Here is a 26,137-nt window from a genome sequence, read left to right on the forward strand (position 1 = left end):
GAAGTAAGGTGTTGTATCACTATATTCTTGTCACAATAGAAGTAAGGTGTTGCATCACTATATTTTTGTCACAATAGAAGTAAGGTGTTGTATCACTATATTCTTGTCACAATAGAAGTAAGGTGTTGCATCACTATATTTTGTCACAATAGAAGTAAGGTGTTGTATCACTATATTCTTGTCACAATAGAAGTAAGGTGTTGTATCACTATATTCTTGTCACAATAGAAGTAAGGTGTTGCATCACTATATTCTTGTCACAATAAAAGTAAGGTGTTGTATCACTATATTCTTGTCACAATAGAAGTAAGGTGTTGCATCACTATATTCTTGTCACAATAGAAGTAAGGTGTTGCATCACTATATTCTTGTCACAATAGAAGTAAGGTGTTGTATCACTATATTCTTGTCACAATAGAAGTAAGGTGTTGTATCACTATAGTCTTGTCAAAATACAATAAGGTGTACTATTATATTCTTGTCACAACAGAAGTAAGGTGTTGTTGTAGCACTATATTCTTGTCACAATAGAAGTAAGGTGTTGCATCACTATATTCTTGTCACAATAGAAGTATGGTGTTGTATCACTATATTTTTGTTACAATAGAAGTAAGGTGTTGTATCACTATATTCTTGTCACAATAGAAGTAAGGTGTTGTATCACTATATTCTTGTCAAAATACAATAAGGTGTACTATTATATTCTTGTCACAATAGAAGTAAGGTGTTGTTGTAGCACTATATTCTCGTCATAATAAAATAAGATGTTGTATTGTTATATGATTGTCACAATAGAAGTAAGGTGTTGTATCACTATATTTTTGTTACAATAGAAGTAAGGTGTTGCATCACTATATTCTTTTCACAATAGAAGTAAGGTGTTGTATCACTATATTTTTGTCACAATAGAAGTAAGGTGTTGTATCACTATATTCTTGTCACAATAGAAGTAAGGTGTTGCATCACTATATTCTTGTCACAATAGAAGTAAGGTGTTGTATCACTATATTCTTGTCACAATAGAAGTAAGGTGTTGTATTACTATATTCTTGTCACAATAGAAGTAAGGTGTTGCATCACTATATTCTTGTCACAATTGAAGTAAGGTGTTGTATCACTATATTCTTGTCATCATAGAAGTAAGGTGTTGCATCACTATATTCTTGTCACAATTGAAGTAAGGTGTTGTATCACTATATTCTTGTCACAATAGAAGTAAGGTGTTGTATCACTATATTTTTGTTACAATAGAAGTAAGGTGTTGCATCACTATATTCTTGTCACAATAGAAGTAAGGTGTTGTATCACTATATTCTTGTCACAATAGAAGTAAGGTGTTGTATCACTATATTCTTGTCACAATAGAAGTAAGGTGTTGCATCACTATATTCTTGTCACAATAGAAGTAAGGTGTTGCATCACATAATTCTTGTCACAATAGAAGTAAGGTGTTGTATCACTATATTCTTGTCACAATAGAAGTAAGGTGTTGCATCACTATATTCTTGTCACAATAGAAGTAAGGTGTTGTATCACTATATTTTTGTCACAATAGAAGTAAGGTGTTGTATCACTATATTCTTGTCACAATAGAAGTAAGGTGTTGCATCACTATATTCTTGTCACAATAGAAGTAAGGTGTTGCATCACTATATTCTTGTCACAATAGAAGTAAGGTGTTGTATCACTATATTCTTGTCACAATAGAAGTAAGGTGTTGTATTACTATATTCTTGTCACAATAGAAGTAAGGTGTTGCATCACTATATTCTTGTCACAATTGAAGTAAGGTGTTGTATCACTATATTCTTGTCATCATAGAAGTAAGGTGTTGCATCACTATATTCTTGTCACAATTGAAGTAAGGTGTTGCATCACTATATTCTTGTCACAATTGAAGTAAGGTGTTGCATCACTATATTCTTGTCACAATAGAAGTAAGGTGTTGTATCACTATATTTTTGTTACAATAGAAGTAAGGTGTTGCATCACTATATTCTTGTCACAATAGAAGTAAGGTGTTGTATCACTATATTTTTGTCACAATAGAAGTAAGGTGTTGTATCACTATATTCTTGTCACAATAGAAGTAAGGTGTTGCATCACTATATTCTTGTCACAATAGAAGTAAGGTGTTGTATCACTATATTCTTGTCACAATAGAAGTAAGGTGTTGTATCACTATATTCTTGTCACAATAGAAGTAAGGTGTTGCATCACTATATTCTTGTCACAATAGAAGTAAGGTGTTGCATCACTATATTCTTGTCACAATAGAAGTAAGGTGTTGTATCACTATATTCTTGTCACAATAGAAGTAAGGTGTTGTATCACTATATTCTTGTCACAATAGAATAAGGTGTTGCATCACTATATTCTTGTCACAATTGAAGTAAGGTGTTGTATCACTATATTCTTGTCATCATAGAAGTAAGGTGTTGCATCACTATATTCTTGTCACAATTGAAGTAAGGTGTTGCATCACTATATTCTTGTCACAATAGAAGTAAGGTGTTGTATCACTATATTTTGTTACAATAGAAGTAAGGTGTTGCATCACTATATTCTTGTCACAATAGAAGTAAGGTGTTGTATCACTATATTTTTGTCACAATAGAAGTAAGGTGTTGTATCACTATATTCTTGTCACAATAGAAGTAAGGTGTTGCATCACTATATTCTTGTCACAATAGAAGTAAGGTGTTGCATCACTATATTCTTGTCACAATAGAAGTAAGGTGTTGTATCACTATATTCTTGTCACAATAGAAGTAAGGTGTTGCATCACTATATTCTTGTCACAATAGAAGTAAGGTGTTGTATCACTATATTCTTCTCACAATAGAAGTAAGGTGTTGTATCACTATATTCTTGTCACAATAGAAGTAAGGTGTTGCATCACTATATTCTTGTCACAATAGAAGTAAGGTGTTGCATCACTATATTCTTGTCACAATAGAAGTAAGGTGTTGCATCACTATATTCTTGTCACAATAGAAGTAAGGTGTTGTATTACTATATTCTTGTCACAATTGAAGTAAGGTGTTGTATCACTATATTCTTGTCACAATAGAAGTAAGGTGTTGTATCACTATATTCTTGTCACAATTGAAGTAAGGTGTTGCATCACTATATTCTTGTCACAATTGAAGTAAGGTGTTGTATCACTATATTCTTGTCACAATAGAAGTAAGGTGTTGTATCACTATATTCTTGTCACAATAGAAGTAAGGTGTTGCATCACTATATTCTTGTCACAATAGAAGTAAGGTGTTGCATCACTATATTCTTGCCACAATAGAATTAAGGTGTTGTATCACTATATTCTTGTCACAATAGAAGTAAGGTGTTGCATCACTATATTCTTGTCACAATAGAAGTAAGGTGTTGTATCACTATATTCTTGTCACAATAGAAGTAAGGTGTTGTATCACTATATTCTTGCCACAATAGAAGTAAGGTGTTGTATCACTATATTTTTGTCACAATAGAAGTAAGGTGTTGTATTACTATATTCTTGTCACAATAGAAGTAAGGTGTTGTATCACTATATTCTTGTCACAATAGAAGTAAGGTGTTGTATCACTATATTCTTGTCACAATAGAAGTAAGGTGTTGTATCACTATATTCTTGCCACAATAGAAGTAAGGTGTTGTATCACTATATTTTTGTCACAATAGAAGTAAGGTGTTGTATCACTATATTCTTGTCACAATAGAAGTAAGGTGTTGTATCACTATATTCTTGTCACAATAGAAGTAAGGTGTTGCATCACTATATTCTTGTCACAATAGAAGTAAGGTGTTGCATCACTATATTCTTGCAACAATAGAAGTAAGGTGTTGCATCACTATATTCTTGTCACAATAGAAGTAAGGTGTTGTATCACTATATTCTTGTCACAATAGAAGTAAGGTGTTGTATAACTATATTCTTGCAACAATAGAAGTAAGGTGTTGCATCACTATATTCTTGTCACAATAGAAGTAAGGTGTTGTATTCACTTGTCGAGCTACAGATAGAGTTTTGTCGTTACACTCTTTTCAAGCTAGAAATGAATAATCCATGTTCTTGCGTAACACATTAAAATTTCTTAGTTACTGAAACATTAACATAACATAAAGAAAAAATCACAGAAATATTTCGGATCATCTAACTGTGAATGCTGATTAAACATCAACGTTCTAAACGTAACCCATGAACATCACGTATAAGACATGCAAAACAGTCTAAAATGAGATTATTAGAATAATACTTGTATTTCTTATAAATTCATATATATAGAGAGAGAGCAAAGAGTGTGTAAACAGTAAAATCTGATGATGATAACTGTGTTACCGAAACTAGTCACCGTAATTACTTTTATTTAGTGTTATATCCTTGTTTTTACTCTTAATATAAAATAATGGTTGATTTTGTAGCTAAGGAACTGAGTTGATGTATTAAGCATGTTTGTAGCTTAAGAACAAAGCTACACAATGGACTATCTGTGCTGTACCGCCCATGGTTATAGACACCCTGTTACTAAGTCCGCAGACGTAGTGTTGTATCACTTAAAGTAATATTAAGAGTGACACCAAAGTGTGTTTTACTTGACGTTATATAATCGTTGAACTTCGTTTGTGATCAAATATTTCTTCGAGAATATATTTCTTTATAAGTTATTCTCAATATAACAAAATGTATTACATTAAAATATAACTAATGTATTTTGTTGATCAGTTACTTGATTATGACCCACGTAAAGGTAATGAACTTCATTTGTAAGATTATAATTTTTTTTTACTTTTTCTACTGATTAGATGGTTACAGAATATGTTAGAAGTATATCATAATAACTTAAACCTATACTCAACATATTCAATTAATACTTATCTATATAAAACATGTTGCTACAGCATATACCTATAAATAACATGTTACAGCAAATTATAACTATAAGACATCATGCTACAACAACATACCCTTAAAGACATGTTATAGTATATAACAGCATATTACAACTTATACCTATGGACAGCATGTTACAACAGCTTATATCTGTACCATGTTGAAGCAACTTATGAGAGAAACATTTATTCAACAAAATAAAGTTTAATATTGATTTTGAAAACATCAATGACTCCAAAACATATGACCAACATCTGGAGGCGAAACAGTAAAGGTGGTGACATCTACGCAGCGTCTAAATTTTTACAACAGCGACGTTCTACAGCTGATGCTACGTGATTTTCCATTCACGCACACAACTTCGCTTTAGGATACTGAATTTCTCTCGATGTAGAAATAAAAGTTAAAGGTCAAAATTCTGCACTATTTTCTGTTCACTTCTGCCTATCAAAACTTGTAAAATGTCGCATTCTAACAGAAGTTTTATCGTATTAATATTATCCCCAAAAATCAGCTGAACCATATATAACCCAGAAAAATGTGAACAATGTATAACTTATTTCATCACAAGTGTCATAATGACGTTTTATAACAATATAGTCTTCAAACATTGTACTTTCACTGCAAGAATTATATATTGATGCTTTTATTTTGTTCTGTCTAATTTCTGCACTCTATATTATACAACATTAGGTTGTTTCACACAATATACACATTACAATGTACGAACCATCGCAAAACATTGGTATTATTACAAATGTTTTCAACTTTATCTTTCATGAACCTTATCCTTTTGGTACTATTTATTTTTCTACTTCTATTTTTTGTGCAATTATGTGATCTTTTTCAACATTACAATGTATTAACATTGTTGTGAAACGTATCCGTATTTTTAATACACCCGTATCTGGAAAATTGTTAGTTTCATTTTCTAAACACTATTGTAAGACACTCAATTCTAGAAACTTGACGCTCATTAAATTGTAATTTCAACAAAAACGTTTCCTTGCATAGTATTAAACGGAAATCAACTGTTGTAACGGAAATCAACTGTTGTCATTGTTTGAATGCTGTATTTATCACAGTTTAATAAAGTGCAGTACAAGCAGGCTTACTTATAAAGTGAGTTTGTGCATTTTGCGTACTTAAAACGTTATAAACCAAAGACAAAAATGATATATAATATGAAGAGCTACGTTCTGAATATGAGTTAAGATCTCTCTTTGCTCTTATCTACCAACCCATCTATGTTAAAGTACTCAAAATGGTATAAACAACAAAGCTGCAGTTTTAAAGTGGCTTAAAGGACAAAGTAGTTAATTTAGTAAACAAACATAATGTTTTTGATGTTCCCAGATATAGAGTATGTATGCAAAAAGAACCCACGCTAATTCAAATAAAAATATTTCAAACGTCATAAGATCAACATACAGATCTCCTAGCAAAATAAGAATCAAATATTAAAAGATCAAAAGTAGGTAACATATCTTTGTTTTACATTATGCTTCGCTCCCCAGTGGCAAAGTGGCATGTCTACGGGTCTGGTATTGATACTCGTGGTGTAGCTTTATGCTTAACTTCAAACAAACAGATAAAGCAAACATTATAATTGTTGGCTAACAGCAACCTATTCAGTCGATCTCCATCAGCCAACAAACGTCGATTCCTGTACAATTGATATTTAAAAGCCACGTCTTAGTTTATTCCTTGTTTTTCAGTAAACAAAAACTAATGTTACTAATGGTTTGTAACTTTAACAAGTTTTGTACATCCGAAAACTTAGCGCAAAGAATGCTATCAAGTTATCTCTTTGTAATATAAAATTGTAGTAATTTAAGCAAATTTTCTAAATATATAAGCACAGTCAGATATTAAAGAAGGAAAATTAAAACTAGGACATTAAAGTACAATCACATATAAGTTCACAGTCATATTCCACGCTGCCTTTTAATAAATTTCACGTGTTTACATGCTGCTATTTATGAGGTATTCAAAATGTAATTTTAACACCAAAAATGTTGAATTAGTTCATATCTCTCACTGAAATACATTAAGTTAAAGTAGCACGAATATCATATGTAAAAGTGTACGAAGTTCTCTTATTGTTATTTTCTCATCAAACCAGATTACCTACTTAAAGAGAAGGTAGCAAATTAATCTGGTAGAAAAGTATATATTTTTCTTACATTTTTACTTATAAAGTTAGAATGCATTATTTCATCGTTGGAACACCTTCGCTGTTAAAATTTTTTCGGCCATAATCCCAATATCTCACAAGGTTCAGCCAGATTGGAAAATTTAGGCTAGTCTTAAATAAATCTGTTAAGCTAAATATAGAACAGTACTTGTTATAATAAAAGTAAAGAAATAAAATTAAATAGTTATAAAATTTGATGCATCAAACCTGCTAATCAACATTATTAATGATTTGGTTTGTTTTGAATTTCGCGCAAAACTATACGAGGGCTATCTGCGCTAGCCGCCCCTTATTTAGCAGTGGAGAACAAGAAAGAAGGCAACTAGTCATCACCACCCACCGCCAAGTCTTGGGTTACTCTTTTTACCAACGAACAGTGAGATTGATCGTAACATTATAACGCCCCATGGCTGAATGGGCAAGCATGTTTGGTGTGACGGGGATTTGAACCTGCGACCCTCAAATTACGAGTCGAGTGCCTTAACCACCTGGCGATTATTAATGAAATTAACAGTAAGGAAATAACAGAGTATATCTTATAGAAAGCATGACTTCAAGTGCCATCGTAAATTTGATAAACAGAATTACATATACATTTGTAATTTCTTCGCACTAACCCTCTAGTAACTCAGCAATAAGTCTGAAGGTTAATAATGTTAAAACACGGTTTAGATACCTTTGATGGAACAGCACAGATAAGCAACTTTCTACTTAACAGAAAACAACAATACAAATAGAAGATTTTCTCATTGGAACTAAAAAAAAGCCCTTAAACTCAGTTATGATATATTTACTATGATCCTCTCGAAAGAGTCCTTTCTACGATTCTCTTTATTGTACGTTACGTTCAAAATATGGACATAATTAGTACGATTACATAACAGTTTTAGACATCCTAAAGTAACTTGTATTTTATCAGTTCCTTTCCATATTGAATTCATACTTTTCTGTTTATATACATTTTGTCTTTAGCAAATTTTCAATTTTAAACAATTTCATAGTGTTTTTATAGACGACTAACATCATCCAAAGGTGTTGGTAGACTGCTTAAGGAACTTACAAAACTTCGTGATCAGCATAAAACGTAATACAGTTACAGTGTACTAGTGTTAGGATTGTACATCAGATTAGACTAGACAATAGTGATGTTGAAACCTAACTGGAGTGGACAACAAGAATGTTATGATCGCACATAAGGCTGACCACAGTTGTAATGTTTATACTGACGATTTTTTTCTTTAACTTCCTATTTTTTATACTTCCATGAAAAAATAAAATAAATAGAAAAATGTAATTCTACTTAAAACGAGCAGATTACCCCTTGAATTTAACTTTTTTACAGAAAAACGATGTTCATATAAAAAGCTTAAAAAACAAGGTGAAATATGAATTAACAGCCAATAATCGATACATGACTGTAGCATATAGGATACTCAATGCTTTGTACATTGTACAATAGCTGCATTTAGGGAGGCAATCCCTCTACTATGTATATTGAAGAGAAAGAGTAAGAAAACTCATTTTACACACAACTCATTAGAAGTTAAATATAAAGAGTAACCTGACGTAATAACTCTACTCCGGTTTAAATATCCCTTTTTAGCCATCTAAAGTGTCCCAAGTCTGAAACCGGTGAATATCTAAACCCGAAACTTCTTATTTTTCGTTCATCATCATCTTTCTTCATCCGTTTTAGCACTACTTAGTTCTATAATTTTATCATCATTTGATAGAAGAAAACAGTATACACAATCCTTGACAACCTATTTTATTATTATTTTATGGAAAATTTATAAAGCTTTAGAATACACTCTATAACCTAATTACTCATGCATGCTATATTATGAAATCTAAACAAACAAGTATTAGGGAAAATATTAACGCTGTGTATAAAACCTATGTAGAACTGGCCACTGAACTTGTATAAAAGGAACCAACAGGCCTGAAATGGAAGCGAACCTATCACTTGATCCGGCTAATGATCACATAGCAGACTAAGCCGTTTATAGTTTATAACTTTATATGGAAGTTAAAACCCAGCACAACTGCTGCTTTTCTTTAAGTTCAGTTGCCAGACCTGCATAGCTTTCATTTATTTAGCGATGAATGTTTTTTCTAACGCTTGTAGACTGTAGCGATGTTAGAAAAAATAACAAATATAGGGTATAATAGTGCTAACAATTAATATAGAGTGTAGTAGTGTTAATATTAAGTATATAAACTATGGTAAGAAATAGCAAGTAACATTATCTTTACTAGCGTTAAGATTACAGATATATAGTGACTATAATGATGTTTCGGATTAGGGTACATTCGTAATATAGTAATGTAAATAAGACTTATCAGATTAGGCTTACCACCGTTAATATAACCAATCATTTCAAGTTATAGCTGTGTGCTAATAGTGCAGACACATACGGGCTGTTGTGATATATTGTTACTGAATGATTTAGACTATGATATCGTTAAAATTACAGAGAGTTTGAGCTGCAAGATAATTAAGACACGAATGAATCTGTATAAAGTGGTGTTTGATATTACAGATGAATTTGGCTAATTTAATATTATATTAGGTTGAGGAATAATTCGTGAGCGTTTTAAAATAATTTCATTCAAGCATTACATGCAAGACTATACAATACTTCAATGCATGAACACATTACACCCAAAACATTTATTATGATACTTTATTTCATGTAATACCTAGGTATATAGTATGCATTGTTTTAAACGAAATTGCAAGAAATTAAATGCGAAAAGCAGATGGTGTCGAAACGCTCGATTTTGTCCACTTGACATTCCATTTAATGAGCTGAAAATGAAAGCAAAAATTAAAGACATATAAAAATCAAACACACCATCTATTAGAGCAAAACATTATCTACCAAATGACATGAAATATTTTGCGAAAGCGTTTCATTTATGAATATATTTTGTTAACTTGAAAAAACGCTCACGAATTATTCCTCAACCCAATAATCAATGATAAGTTCATATTTTAGTATATTATGTAAACGGGTCAGATTTGACTAAAGCAGTGATAAATTTGTTTGCTTGTTTTTGAATTTCTTCCAAAGCTATGCGAGGGCTATCTGCGCTAGCAGTCCCTAATTTAGCAGTGTAAGACTAGAGGGAAGGCAGCTAGTCATCACCACCCACCGCCAACTTGTGAATTACTCTTTTACCAACGAATAGTGAGATTCAAAGTTATATTATAACGCCTGACGGTTGAAAGGCGAAACTGTCTGATGTGACGGGATTTGAACCCACGACCCTCATATTACGAATCGAGTGCTTTAACCACCTGGCCATGCCGGGTCTAGCAGTGATAAGATAAAGGATATATGTTTTACCAGAGTAGTCTTACAGACAATTAGTTTCGAAAACGATTTCTTGAGTTTGATACTTTCAATCTAATGGATCATTTTGCGACACATTGGTTGAGCAGCCAGTTCAAGAAACCTCAAGGGTGAAACATATCCCTCACGTGCATAGTTTATAATTGTTGACCAATGGAAGGAAAGCTGGTCGTCAGCACCCACTGCCTAGGTGATTATCTCAAACGAATAGTGGAATTGACTGTCACACATATAACATTTCCGCAGTTGAAAGTGCTGAGTCTATTCAGAAATACATCCGTCTCGAGCCTCGGACTTCATGTCTCTCAGCCCAAACACAAATGCGAATGATTTGAACTGTGGTAGCGTAAGAATTACGGACCGATTTGTATCGAATAGTGATCAGGGTTAATTATGAATTTATACTACAGTGTGGTGAGAATATTGATCACTTTACACTAAGATGTGTTAGAAGTATCGAATTGTTCTACACTATAGTGATATTATCGATAGTTACTAATTTAATCTACGTTATGTCAGAGATATGGGTCAGGTATGACAACAGTAATGTTATCATAAGTGAGCAGTTACATTATGTGGTGGAAATACGACTCACTTTTAACTAAAATATGTTAAAATTAAGGAACTATTTATGACTGGTATTGAAATAACCAGTTTAGTCTGTTGTGTGTTACAAATAATCATCACTTTTTACTATAATAATATTATCGTCACTTAACACTATGTGAAACATTGGGAATATGGACCAATTTGAACTAAGAATTATAGATCAGTTCGAAATCTAACAATGTTACGAGTAAGGATGAATTTAAATTAAAGTTGTATGAAAATTGCAAATAAATTTTGAGTACAGAATATGTATTATTAAATATAATTTTTGATCAGTCAGAAATAACTTATTAATTATAATTTTGATCAGTCTGAAATAACTTATCAATTATAATTTTTGATCAGTCTGAAATAACAATAAAATAAAAGTAAGTTTGTAATTGTTCCTATTTTATTTTTATAGACTTTCTGTATTATAGCGTTTTTCTCTTAATAGCTTGTCTTGACAAACACATCATATACATTACAATAAAGAGCCATAAAGACAAAAAAGAAAACCTGTTAGTTGAAAATCTGACATGATTAAAATTATTAGAGTGAGTTCTGAAGGTAAAATGTAGTCCCGTCCATTACGCCTTTAACATCTACAACATGAAGTTTCCTTTCAGAAAACGGCCCGGCATGGCCTAGCGCGTAAGGCGTGCGACTCGTAATCCGAGGGTCCCGGTTTCGCGCCCGCGTCGCGCTAAACATGCTCGCCCTCCCAGCCGTGGGGGGTGTATAATGTGACGGTCAATCCCACTATTCGTTGGTAAAAGAGTAGCCCAAGAGTTGGCGGTGGGTGGTGATGACTAGCTGCCTTCCCTCTAGTCTTACACTGCTAAATTAGGGACGGCTAGCACAGATAGCCCTCGAGTAGCTTTGTGCGAAATTCCCAAACAAACAAACAAACAAACCTTTCAAAAAAAAAAAAAACTCCAATCGACTTATTGTTTCTGTCTTAAAGACCTAACGCGGCCTGATAGCTATGGCACGCGACTCGCAATGTGTGAGTCACAGGTACGAATCCTATCACCGAGCACGCTCGACCTTTCAACCGTGAAGGCGTTAAAATGTGATGGTCAATCCTACTATTCGTTCGTAAAAAAGTAGCCGTAAGAGTTGGCGATGGGTGGTGTTGACTGGCTAACGTCCCTCTAATCTATCACTGCTAAATTACGGACAGCTGGCGTAGGTAACCCTAGTGTATCTATGAGCGAAATTCATCAAACAAACATATCGTCTGCTCTGTCTGTAAAAGCTTCGTCTCATAGTAGATTATTTGAAAATATGGATTAACTATTTGTATTAAAGTCAATTGTATTTGAGCACGGTTGCATTTAGTGCTAGTACTACATTATTAGTGAGTGGTATTATTATTATGCGTGCTGTCACACTACATAAAAAAACTTACTTAAAAACTCTATCGTGTATCTTTTATTCATCACCTGTAGATCTGTACCAATCCGTTTCTCTACTTTTATTATCAAGGGATACTACACAGGAGGGCAGCCTTTCCACTTTCAAAGCGTCACATACATTTTTAGCTGACAGCACACATCAATCAACTTCTCAATTCTTAATCGCCACGAAATGATGCACACTCTGGCTTCGACTCAAGTGTGAAACTATATAATATAAATATTGTATCCAATACATATAAGTTTGTACTAATATGATGTTCTATGTAGTATTATCAGGAAATATTGTGTAGCGACTTTATGACTGATTTAAAGAAATCTATTTATATGTCTGATAAGCTTCACATACACGTATATTTTAAACTATTTTCCAAGTTAGCAACTACCAAACTCTACGAATGTTGAAAACAAAATCACAATAAATAAGAAATGTGCATATCCCTGCTGACTCTTGTTAGGTGATAATGCATACTTAAAGTGTTAATTTTGGACTCTATGTTCTATTATATTAATTAACAATCTAAAAGCAGGCTATATTATTATCATAAGAGCATAGCTCTCAGTACTATTAATAATAGTAATACAATAAAACAGAGAGTGACATGTTTCATTAGTAACCCACAGTAATATTAAATGTTTAGAAATTATCAAAAGGAAATAAAAAGGGATGACAAATATATTAAAATAAACATTAAGTATGCTGTTGCCATCTAGTGACTGAAATAATAACTATAGATAATAACATACGCCTATTGATGTTATAGGCATATGATACTATCCTAACTTTATCTTTTTTTAATTTACATCTAAAAGAGATTTATTTACTCGTTCGGTGTTTTTTACGAATTATTTTTAATTATACAAATGTATAAGTTATCATATGTTAAAATTTGACGTGACATTTAATGAACTGCGTACAGTAAACCGGTAATGTATAATATATTGTACCAATGAAAAGCTATGATCTTATACATTTAAGTATTAAACTTATGTTACGATGTCATATATTACAATCAATTTTATATTGTAAGTCAACTGATTTACAGGTTACGTCTTGATGTCACATGATAGGTCATTCAGCATAAAATCTACATTTAATGACATAATACAATAAACCTACATGTATGTTTAATACATATGGATATGTCGATATACTAAACCTATATGTACAGTTAATATATATGCATATGTCGGTATAATTAAGCTACATGTACATTTAATGTATGTATATATATATATATATAAACACACACATATGTCAATATAATAAACCTATATATACATTTAGTACATACGAAACAAAATCAGCATAGTAATGACACTAAAGTTCAAAATAATTCTTCTATTACCATTCCTTGTAATCATCCTTAAGTCATAACGAGAGAAATGTTTGGTCATAACACGCAAAATCCTTGGGGACATTTCATCTATCAGACAAGATTTCTACATCAGTGTAAAACCCGCCAGCAACTAATATGAATCAGTTATTATATATTAATATAATATTATATATTAATAAAATATATTATTGCAGAAGAAATAAATCACCCTACATTCCTACAAAACACCCATCTTCCACCCTTTAATTTAATAATTAGTGATATAAATCAAGTGTCAATATAATATGTGTGTCAATATAACAAATCTGCCTATACAATATATATATTGATATAATAAACGTGCATTTATATTTAATATTTATATACGTAAGCGTGTGAGTGTATGCTCAAATCTTCAATAATCAACAATTTATTGCACATAATTCTGAAAACGAAACTGTCTCTAGTCTCAAAAGTACAATAAATTACTGAATAACATACTGAACAAGATAGAAAGTAAAACTATGAGACTGAAAACTGTTTCATACACTCAACATGTTTCGGCGTATTTAAAGTGATGTCTTCAAGGGTGCAATACTATGCAATAATCGAATTTGTTTATATCCTTACAAAAGTCACCATAGTATAATTTACACATTAAATAATCTCACTGACAATATTTCCATCAGATCCAACATCCTAATTCAGTATTTTGAAATTTATTTATTTATCTCAATAGATTCACATGTATTCGTACTAATAAGATTTTCCAATTGAATTGTGTTTTAACTCATTAATATGTTCTGCTAAATGTAAAATGGTAATATTATTGTTTTTAACATTTTTTTATGATTAGTTACTGTGTAGTTTAGACTTTTTGTCCTATATAAACTTTTTTCACATTCACGTGATATTTATTATTTTATATACGTCAGATTTTCCCAATAAATACTTCTCAATACTCAATAAATACTTCAACTAAGTTTATAATATCCGTTATTTATAAAACCGAGTTATTATTTTATTTCTTTTTTTTTCAAAATATCCAACAGCTTTTGCCAGAGCTATTTTGTTCAACATTAAAAGGCACCAAGTTACATGCTTAAATCTTTCAAGAAATTCAAACGAATTTTGATAATTATTTTGTCCCTTAAACATTTATGTTTTTAAAAATGAATTTTGCTACATTGTAAGCTAAACTCTTAATATTAGATATAATACGTCTAAATTTGTTCCTAGTATTATGAACTTTAATCAAAGCATATAGTGTAATTGAAAAAAAAATGTTACTTGCAATTCATCTTTAATTTTCATAAGGTGTTAAAATTATGCTGTTTTGAACATTTTCTTTAACCACTGCATGAAGTTTATTTATAAGATTAACCTGTATGTTCTCACACGAACCTACTTTCAACACTTATTCAAGGTTATGATCAAGGCCCGGCAAGGCCAGGTGGTTAAGGCACTCGACTCGTAATCTTAGGGTCGTAGGTTCGAATCCTCGTCACACCAAATATGCACACCCTCTCAGCCTTGGGGGCGTTACAATGTTACGGTCAATGTGTTGTTGGTAAAAGAGTAGCACAAGAGTTGGCGGTGGGTGGCGATAACTAGCTGCCTTCCCTCTAGTCTTACACTGCTAAATTAGTGATGGCTAGCGCAGATAGTTCGAGTGTAGCCATGCACGAAATTCAAAGCAAACCAAACCTTATAATCATAATCTTTATTAATAATTACACTTTGTCCCCTTTTACCAGCCTTACAAATAACCACATATTACACTTTGTCCCCCTTTACCAGCCTTACAAATAACCACATATTACACTTTGTCCCCTTTACCAGCCTTACAATAACCACATATTACACTTTGTCCCCCTTTACCAGCCTTACAAATAACCACATATTACACTTTGTCCCCCTTTACCAGCCTTACAAATAACCACATATTACACTTTGTCCCCCTTTACCAGCCTTACAAATAACTACATATTACACTTTGTCCCCCTTTACCAGCCTTACAAATAACTACATATTACACTTTGTCCCCCTTTACCAGCCTTACAAATAACCACATATTACACTCTTCAATATTTCAAAAGCTTTTTTTTATTTATGGGTTTAAAGCTATTTAATAAAATACAACAATCGCTTCTAACAATATGTGAAATGTAACATCTGTTTAAAATATCTAGCTGTTTACCATTTAATATTAAATCTGATTTATTTATGACTTTTGGGCTGTCATACTCCTTTAGTAGTAGATCTTCTTTACGTCTTTCTACTGATCTAATAAAGTTTTTTTTGTCCAACGTAATTTTACATCTAGTAATAGTTTGCTGTGTAATCCAGGAATGACTTTCCCACTCTTCCTTCATTCCTTTAGATAAAGCCATTCCTGTTCAATAAATGATATGTCGATATAAGAAACTTATATGTACATTTCATATATATACATGTGTGTGTGTATGTGTCGATATAATGAAATTATAGATTTAATATATAGATAGCTAGATAAATATGTGTGTGGATGTAGTAAACTTGAATATACATTTAATATATATATATATAGGTATGTGAATATAATAAATCGATATGCAAGTATAATATATGGAAACGTATTGCATCAGTGAATAATCGTATGCAATTTATTCAATCGCAAATAAAGCTTTAGTATGTTGATTATATTGTTTATGGTTCTTCCAAAACTACATCTTTTGTCTCTCTTCCATGTAAAAACATTTAATGATTTCAACACTAAGTATTGGTGCAATAATGAACTATGCTGTCTTAAAATCTGTGGTTTAGGTAATACACAACTTGTGTGTTGGCTGTATATAGAAGCATTACAAGACACAGAAAGTATTTTTTATTCAAGAACTTATTAAATACAACACAATTTTTCACCTTCTAAATGAAATTAATTTTTTTATATCTGGATTAGACTTTGTTTCAGTGTATTTTTATTATTCACGTCATAAAGTATCCTACTACAAAACTGAGCTCTTAGTTCGGTGTGACAGGAAACGTAAAGTAAACTATAGGTTACCAGACTGCCTGAAGAAACTGTCTTGTTCACGCGATTGTTTGCTACTCTTGAGATAGTATTAAGTATTAACTTAATTACGTCTCCCTGTTTCTTCATGTTAATCATTGATTTGTTTGGGTTATTACAATAACACTTACATAAATTAATGTCCTTTTTCTGTCTATTCATGTTGATCATGAGTTTGAGCTTTCGCTACAACATTTATCGTATTGATAAACTGTGCTATTTATCCATACCAACAATAGCTTTAAACAATCACAATGACATTTATTTTATTTAATGACATCTATGAAGTTCCACCGATCACAATTAATTTAACTAATTTAGTAACGTGTTTTTTTTTTATCCACGTTAGTCATAGAATTAAGTTATCACGATGACATTTATCTGATTTGGTAAGTTTTATTTTTTCTCTACGTCAATCTTAGAATTGAGTTATCACGACAAGATTTATTTAATTTAGTAAGTTTGATTCTTTTTCCACATCATTTACAAAACAGAGCTATCACAATTACAGGTATCTAACTGAAAATATCTTTATTCGGTTGTAAGTTAATGTTATTATGATATTTAACTTCATAATTCAGAAATTGTCACAATAATAAAGATACCCTTGACTATCGTTAAATATCACTTCATTAACTTTCACATTTTACACTCCCCTAATCACTTATATTTACTCCCTTTTTTTCTGATTCATAACTTTTTATCTTAAATTATCTCTTAATTTCTTTGATTTCCGTAATTTTTCATATTGTCATATTCAAGTAACTCATAAATGTTACATTCTTAATATAACATTCAATATCCCTGGAATACATAGGTTTCTATTGGCACATTTGTAATATAAAGAAAACTGTCTCATCAAGAAAAGCATTGTTGTTTCTGCTTGTTGAATTCGATGGAAAAAATGTAACCTTTGTCACGTCTTTGTTGTCCAGTTTTAGCCATCAGTAACGTGTTGGTGAACATGTTTATCACTGCTGAGCTTCTTTTGAAAATGAAGAAGAAAAACCTAATCAAATCATTTGATGTCTTATCTTAAGCTAATAACGATCGCAGTTTCTATATAAATGAAACTACTGGTTAATATACTGAGTCTACAGCTAAATCAAAGCGACTCATAAGTGTAAGCTGTTATTAAGTCATCAAATAACTTTTGCCCATTGAATTTTCTCGTTTATCTGTAATATACATTAGTTTCTCCTCTATTACTTATAGACGTAAATACTCATCACAGTTAAACGTATGGGACCCACTAACTTATTCGGTAATCTACAGATGTAAGTATGTTGTCCCTAGTGTGTCCCTGCATGAAATACACTGACCACCAGAAGCACGTGAAGTATATAATTATAGAAGTAATGTCTAGAGCTTGTTTAAAGAAATCGTTAATTAAGATTTTCAGTTAGAGAAAGTAAGATCCAATTGGAATGACCCACGAGTATATATAAACCCACTTAGATAGATCAGAAGGCATTACATTACTGATCACTGTAGTTCCTGTGTAGCGGTCGAACAGAGAATTCGTTCCTCTCATTTTTAACGTCAACGACACCCTGAATTAGCAGCAGCTAAGTGAGTACTGACAACATATTGTTATTGTTGTAAAGAAAATATACGAAAATGTGTAACACAAAATAATCTCTCGAAGGCTTTACAAGTTCGCAGAAAGTATTTTGCCTCTATGTATCTGCTGACAGTCCACATGCAGAATGAAATTGTTTACTCATTCTAGATTTAAAATATGAAACATTGACGTCGACAGCAAAGACAACTTAAGATTTAATGTTGTTCTTATAGATCAAATTATTTTAATTCGTTTTGAAAATTATATGTTTCTACCCTTGATTGACTCCAGCAATGTTTATGTTAGCTTTTAAGTACGTGTAGTAGTATGAATTTGTTTTCCTTACTGTAGAATGCTTTTTCTTTTCTTTTTTTAACTAAAAGTTCAATATTTTCTTCAGTATCTTATAAAAAGTAGTATGTCTCTATTATTTTATAGATGGTAATGACTTCCTCACAGAATCTTGTCGTTTTGTTCGTGGCGGCGCTAGTGTTGATTCATGCTGTCTCTGTCCTATCAACACTGCCTGAAAAACGAAGTTTCGCTGCTCTAGGTTGTATGGGAATTTACGATAAGGCTAAATTTGCACGTTTGAGTCGAGTCTGTGAAGAATGCTATAATGTATACAGAGAACCTTTCATTGCAAAAGAATGCAGGTAATTTAACACTGTCCGTCTCAAACTTACTAAAACATTGAATCTGTGCATCTGATTTAAAAATGTGCTTCGGTTTGATTTCAAGAAGTAACTTATAAGAAACATTGTTTCTACTGATTATATACCAGTGAAACTTTAACTAAAAGAGAAAAAAATAGAAATAACATGACTGAACTTACTACTGAAACGAAATTGTTTCAGTAAGAAGAAAGTAGTTTGAAAACAAACAAAAATTAAGCTTCAACAATTACGTTTTAACTTAACAGAAGTTAAACTACAATACTTACGTCTTAACTTAAAATATGTTAAGCTTCAACACTTGAGAGATAGGTTAATAAAGGTGAAGCTTCAACAGTTACGTTTGTACTTGTATTTTTTTTTCAGTTTTAACTGTGCTCTGATTGACGTTTGAAATCATTATTGTTTGTTCAGTATTCGCCTGGAATGGCCAGGTGGTTAAGGCACTCGACTTGCAATCTGAGGATCGCGGGTTCGAATACCCGTCACACCAAACAGGCTCGCCCCTTTAGCCATAGGGGCGTTATAATGTTACGGTCAATCCCACTATTCATTTGTAAAAGAGTAGCCCACTAGGTGGTGATGAGTGGTGATGACTAACTGCCTTCCTTCTAGTCTCGCATTGCTAAATTCTTTCTAAATTTCGCGCATAGCCACACGAGGGTTATATGCGCTAGACAGTGTAAGACTAGAGGGGAGGAAGCTAGTCATCACCACCTATCGCCAACTACTGTCACATCATAACACCCCCACGGCTGAAAGGGCGAGCACGTTTGGTGTGATAGGGATTCGAACCCGAAGAAATTTTGGTATTTAGTATGAGCTCAGTTCTGTTAACATTCCAACAGACACATTGATTATAATTTTTTTTTTAAATGTTTAGGATACAAATAGACTCAGAATCAAAATTATAAAGAAAATTATTGATTATTTGATATTTTTAAGCGATTATAGATATATCAAAATGTTAATTCGATTAGAAAACTATACTCGACCAATTGACCCCTTTTCTTTGTTCTAAATAATTCAAAGTATTTGTGTTTGATTTAACTTAATTTTCGAGGATTAATCGTTTACTTTTCTCTGTTTTTAGCATTTCTTTCTTCTTTTTTATAATATTTAACTCCAAAAGTACTAACTGTGAAGGGGACAATTGTTCAGATCAGAATTTCCCGTAAATTATTATTCTTGTCACATTTTATTATTAGATCCAACTGTTTCAAGAATGACATGTTCAACGACTGCCTCAAAGTCCTCCTCATGAATAACGAAGAAGACGATCTTTTGCAAATGGCAAATGCTGTTTACGGCAAACGTAAGTGACGTCACATGGTGACGTCTGACTTGGCCTGATTCTCGCTCGGTGTTTCTAATTGATGGGTTGCTTTTGAAAGAAGAAAATCTTCCTGTTACTCTTTTTTGTTTGTTTGTTTTTCTTACGTTACTGCAACGTTACTACATCTTACTAGTCTTTGTAATAGAACAGTTGTATTTACATACTAAAATCTTAGACAAAGAATATAGATATATAGAAAAATGTAAACTAATTGCACATTGTCGATGATAAAAATCGGTGTGCGATTGGTGCTTTCGCCTTTTTAAACATTTCTAGTTAGATTCAATAAAGTGTAGGGAGTTTGAACATATATCTGTATTCGTCAATTTATTTGTTTTCGTGTTACAAACTCAGATATTTAGAGTCAGACACAGAATCTTTATCAACATGTTAAAAAACTGTTACATGCATAACACATCTAAATACAGTATCTTCTTTAATAATAATACTTGTTAAACAAGAGGAGTTTCCTAATAGTAGCGGGCTGTAATTAGATCCCACATCGGTCGATAGATGGGGCAACAAACTAAAAGTTTATACAAAGCAAACTGTCTTAGGCGGAATCGCATGGGTTCGAGTAAAATTTCTGGCTTAAGCAGGTTTTCCGGTTTAGACAGTGAACATAAATTTTCTTAATTATATTTAATTATTAAGCAGAACATTATACTTGCTTGACTCAAGGGAAGTAAGACGTTTGTGAATAAAGTTATTATACTGTTTATGTTATATTTATTAGAATAAGAAGAAAAATAGACATTCAAAATATACACAAGTACAGAAAATCTTAATCATATTTATTTGAAGAAAGTGTCCAGTTTCAATTGTTTTGTTTTTTTTTAATAGGCCTTCACATGCGGTTAAAAGAGAATGCCAATTCTATGGCCTTTTCATGAAGTTCATTTTCCCCCTTCATTTTTGCATACAATTTGATAGTGTTAATATAACTTAACACTTGCGATGAAGTAGGAATTTCTATTTTCTCACTATCTTTTCCATTTTGTTCATCTTCTGAATCTCTCACACTGTTACCATCTTGCGATTCTATTATAAATTTTAAATCAATTTCATCAGTTTCTGTTAAAACATTCTTGTTAACGTTCACAAAACTTTCCACGTTCACAGAATCATCTGCATCAATCTTCTCAATCAGAGTTTGGATTTCACTAGAATCGTCACAACAAACAACTTCTCCACAATTTCTACCATTAGAAATAATAAATCCACAGTTTCGAAATCACTTTATTACACATTCATCTTTTACGTATTTGATTGAATTATTTTAAAATGCAATTGTATCTAAAACGTCATTTCAGATGCTCTATTACAATGTCCATGATTGCAACAATATGCTAAATTAGCAATTTTCTGTATTTCAATTTTATACACTGTATAATTCCATTGCCTAATGGCTGTAGAACTAATGTTGTACATGGAGGTAGAAAGACTAAATGAACATTTGAAATTTGAACTTTTGGGTGACAAGTTGCATTATCTAGGAAAAGTAGAATATTCCTATTTTCTTGTTCCATTCTTTTGTTTAATTTGTTCAAAAATTCCTTGAATATAACACTTTTCATCCACACTTTATTATTCGCTTTCCATTCCACAAAAAGTTGATTCTTCCTTAAATTTTTGAAACAACGCGTATTTTCACTTTTACTTATTACTCACGATAAATTTTCCCTAAATTTTAAAATTAGGGAAGATAGGAATTTATTTTTTCGTGAGAATTATTTAAAGAGTAGAATTTTGCACTTAAAAGACAAATATATTTCTACAAATCACGAATCTAATTTAACTGCAAAAATAATGACGGTAGAGAAAAGAACAGAATATATTTAACCAATACTTACTGTAAACAAATGTATGAAAATTTATTGATATTTAAAGAAATTATTAATTAAATAAAATATTAATATTTAATCAAAAACATTTTTCCGCCTTATCAGGTTCTAATCCTACTTGTTGATAGATGAGGTAGGTGAAAGATAGTTTTCCGTCCGTGTTACTTATAGAGGGCCTTTTATAGGAGAAATCTTAAGAAAATGCTGCAAAGTTTTCATATTTTTGAATTGTACAGGTTTCCTCCCTATGCAGTTTTGCCTTAGACAGGTTTTACTGTACTAGAAAAACAAACACACTTAGAGCCATTCTATGAGGTGCTATGCCGCGGCTAGAAACGCTATTCTACGCATTACACACACAGATGCAATATCTTCATCAACTTTACGTGTTAGAAAACAATGTCGTTATGTATAGATGACTGTCTCAATTTAAGTTTAATTCGAATGTTATGACTTAGATAGTATATGTAGCACAAGTGTCAAATTTAGATAATTTTAGAAGCGATAGTTCATCGCAAGTCCGTTTAAGTAACTCTTAACGAATCTTGGCTTTGTTTAGCTCATTAGTTGTGAATTGGTGAATGTTTTATCACTACGTCACGTTACTAGAACCTTCTAAGTTTTTCTTCTTGTTTTACTTGAGTATTATTGCATTATAATACATATTAGTGTGTGGAACGTTCTCGTTCGCTGTCTGGTTAAAAATATGCGTCAATAATTTAGTTCAATAGATATATCTAAACTACGTGATTGTTAGTTCAGCCATAAAGAGCGGATAGTGTCAGTTTTAAAAAATGAAATTATCACAGATTGTATTGTAATAACAGAGTAAAGAAAACTATTTGTCTTTTCAGTAGTGTTCTAAAGTAATTGAACTAGTCTGTGTGGACTTAGACAAAGATATAATTATTTAAAGCTCTGAATACAAGTGTGTTAACCAACAGTGTAAAGATAATTTTTATATACGTTTGACTTGTTTTTATATATTATTTTATAATCATTGGAATGTGTGTTATTTTTAATTGCTGAAATGTGTCTCCAACAAGTCAGAAACACCTACTGTAAAGAGTCCAGCTCATACATACAAAAGAGACAATTATTTAAAACTTTGAACACTGTACTAACCAACAACGTCACAAACACTTCTATATACGTTTATCTTGTTTTAATATATCATTGTAAAACAAGTGGACTGCGTTCGGTTTGTTTGTTGTTGAAAGTTATCATGAACAAGTCACAAACACCTACTCTAAGGAATCCAACCCATACACACAAAAAAAGTTTGACAACTGTTCGTCGCTTGATACAACCAGACGCAAAATCGTTATCAACATTATATGTTAAAAAACAAAGATCTTCGACTGCCGCTAGGAAACCCAGGCACAGGATCTTCATCAACATAACGTGTTAAAAAAAAAGATAAAGAAAACAATGTTCTCTCTTGACATATCCAGAAACAATATCTTCATCATCATTATCTATTAAAAACTATGTTCTCCGACTGTTGCTTGCACACGAATTGAATATAGAACTTTTGACCTAATTAACACGACAGGTAGTTTTACATATCTGTAAACATAGGTAGAAGGGTTTTTGTTTTGTTATTTAATAATTGGCATACTTATGTGGTAGAGTGAGTGGAAATTAATCGTGGTTTTATTGTCTATAAACTATGGGATAGGGTGACACTTCATTTGCTTTTGATGTATTATTAAATGTATGTTTGTTAGTATTAGCCTGTGTCAAGGCTACGTATACGAAATTTTAATTTGCCCCAGGAACGGTTAATTGTTATTGACCTAACGCAACTTAGCTGATCATGCGGGAATTAATCAGTTGATTTTTTAGACCATGTGTAGCGCCCTACTGTGTAAAGATAAGCAAAACCCGTTAATCATTATTTCCTCATTAAAGGAATAACACGTTAAAAATTGAGCAGTTAAATAAAATATAACCCTAAGAAATGGAATATTTAACCGTTAAGATATATTAACAACCAATATCTTACATCCATAATATAAAAAAGTTATAAAAATTGCCATCCAGTGATCCAGCGATTAGTTTAAGGTTTATAAACTCATAATTCAAAGTTCGATCTCTTTGTTGATAAACGCACCGAAGACAGTCGCTATGCAGCTTTGTTCTTATACAAGTATAAAATAAATCAAACATACAGAAATAATAAACTTAACATAATTCCTTTCTTCTTGTTGTGAGATTATTATCTAAGTTAGTGTTTATATGTATGGATTTATATAGATAAAATTGCATCTTTCACCTCAGTGGAAGAGAACGGGAGCCAAAAGTTTTCTCAAAAAACAACCACATTTGACAAAGATTTGTCGTTCAAACTCAAGCTTTTCGTGTCAACGTATAAATAAGTTAATTACTAGAAACTATTGTGTATCTGACGTTTAGACAAACTATTGATATAATTACATATATAAACATAACATAAACGTGATAATAATTTATACAACGAAATATACCACGTCCGTCCAGCAGAAGTAGAACGGTTATTGTTTGGTGTTTGTTTGTTTTCAGTTAATTGTATAAAACAAAGATATATATGTAAATTATCTTTCTATATAAAGGAACTGAATGGCACAGATTTGCTCTGAGCTGTTACGCCCCTAAAACTCTCAATAAAAATACATTAAATTGTCATATTACTTTCTTTAAATCGAGTTAAAAAGATTTTGGAGGGGGAAAACATCATGAAGTAGAGACTTACTTTCAGTTAAAGTACTGACTCGCCAAGTGACACCATAGTCTTGTGCTTGAGCAAACATCCGAGATTACATTCCTTGTTAGGCGGAAGGGTGATACGGAGCTTAGTAATATATATTTACTGACCATATACCTCTAGCGGTCGAATTGCATCTCACCTCAATGAGACAGAAACAATTTTACATTACCTATAGAGAAAGGCTTTATCTGACACGAGTCAACCATGTTACCCTTGTGCTGCTAGTTAAATATTATATATAGGCTTTAACATATCAAACTCGAGAACAAATGATGATGATTAGTTATGCCTTGTTTCTTATATTCTATGCAAGATTAGAAAAATAAACTTTTGACGTTATTAATTGTTTACTGAAAAACTAATTCCGAATGTGTGACAAACATATGAGTTGGTAGTTTTATTTTCGATATATAATACTTTGCATCAGTCAAAAAAAATTAATTTAAATATTAATTGAAAATTACTTCCGAATCTCTTTGTTGTTTCTTGAATTTCTTTCCTCAATTCCCAGTTTGATACCAACATACTTGTAAAACGAAATCAGTATTTGTTTTCATTGCTATTCATGTCCTAGCAACTTGGGTTTCTTTTAAATTTCGCGCAAAATTACACGAGAGCTATCTGCGCTAGCTGTACCTAATTTTGCAGTGTAAGACTAGAGAGAAGGCAGCTAGTCATCACCACCTACCGCCCACTCTTGAGCTACTCTTTTACCAACGTATAGTAGGATTAACTGTCACATTATAACGCCTTCATGGCTGAAAGGGTGAGCATGTTTGGTGCGACGGGGATTCGAACCCGCGACCCTCAGATTACGGGTCGCATGCCTTAACACGCTTGGCCATGCTGGACCAGCAACTTGGGGAGACAGAGATTTACGATGTGGATGAATAGTCGTCGAATCACACATAAACCACAGAAGTTAAAACAGTGACAAAATCTCCCTTTGCAGGCTAGTTAGTGTTAATATCTAATCTTTGTTACTTACCATGTCCATAGATTTGTGGGAACGTATTTTCGAAGAAACAAACAGTATAGAGGTTGAGTAAGTTATATTAAAATTATTATGAGCCTTGCATCGTTATTAAAATCAAATCCTCACGTTTGTTTTGAAAATAGTCCAACATTATAGTTCCAATTACC

General features: G+C 31.9%; 2 protein-coding genes across 2 annotated transcripts in view; both read left to right on the top strand.

Annotated features, from left to right (window-relative positions):
* Positions 1-18,268: 18,268 nt before the first annotated feature.
* On the top strand, positions 18,269-20,654 carry LOC143248406 (crustacean hyperglycemic hormone-like). Its single transcript, XM_076496760.1, has 3 exons — positions 18,269-18,399; positions 18,830-19,047; positions 20,274-20,654. Exons 2-3 carry the CDS (start codon positions 18,830-18,832, stop codon positions 20,386-20,388), a joined length of 333 nt encoding a protein of 110 aa, XP_076352875.1. The 5' UTR covers positions 18,269-18,399; the 3' UTR covers positions 20,389-20,654.
* Positions 20,655-21,806: 1,152 nt separating this feature from the next.
* Positions 21,807-26,137, top strand: part of LOC143248197 (oxysterol-binding protein-related protein 2-like) — a 15,862-nt gene continuing 11,531 nt past the window's right edge. The window contains exon 1 of the mRNA XM_076496630.1: positions 21,807-21,836. Within this exon, the coding sequence (XP_076352745.1) occupies positions 21,807-21,836 (30 nt within the window). The remainder of the gene's footprint in view (positions 21,837-26,137) is intronic.

Source organism: Tachypleus tridentatus, chromosome 4 (genome assembly GCF_004210375.1).
Source record: "Tachypleus tridentatus isolate NWPU-2018 chromosome 4, ASM421037v1, whole genome shotgun sequence".
In the NCBI taxonomy this organism is placed as follows: domain Eukaryota; kingdom Metazoa; phylum Arthropoda; class Merostomata; order Xiphosura; family Limulidae; genus Tachypleus; species Tachypleus tridentatus.

Excerpts from the sequence above, each read along its gene's own strand:
- LOC143248406 (XM_076496760.1), top strand. The coding sequence starts at position 18,830 with ATGGTAATGACTTCCTCACAGAATCTTGTCGTTTTGTTCGTGGCGGCG. Across the intron at positions 19,048-20,273 it reads TTCATTGCAAAAGAATGCAG|ATCCAACTGTTTCAAGAATG; the intron begins GTAATTTAACAC and ends TTTTATTATTAG.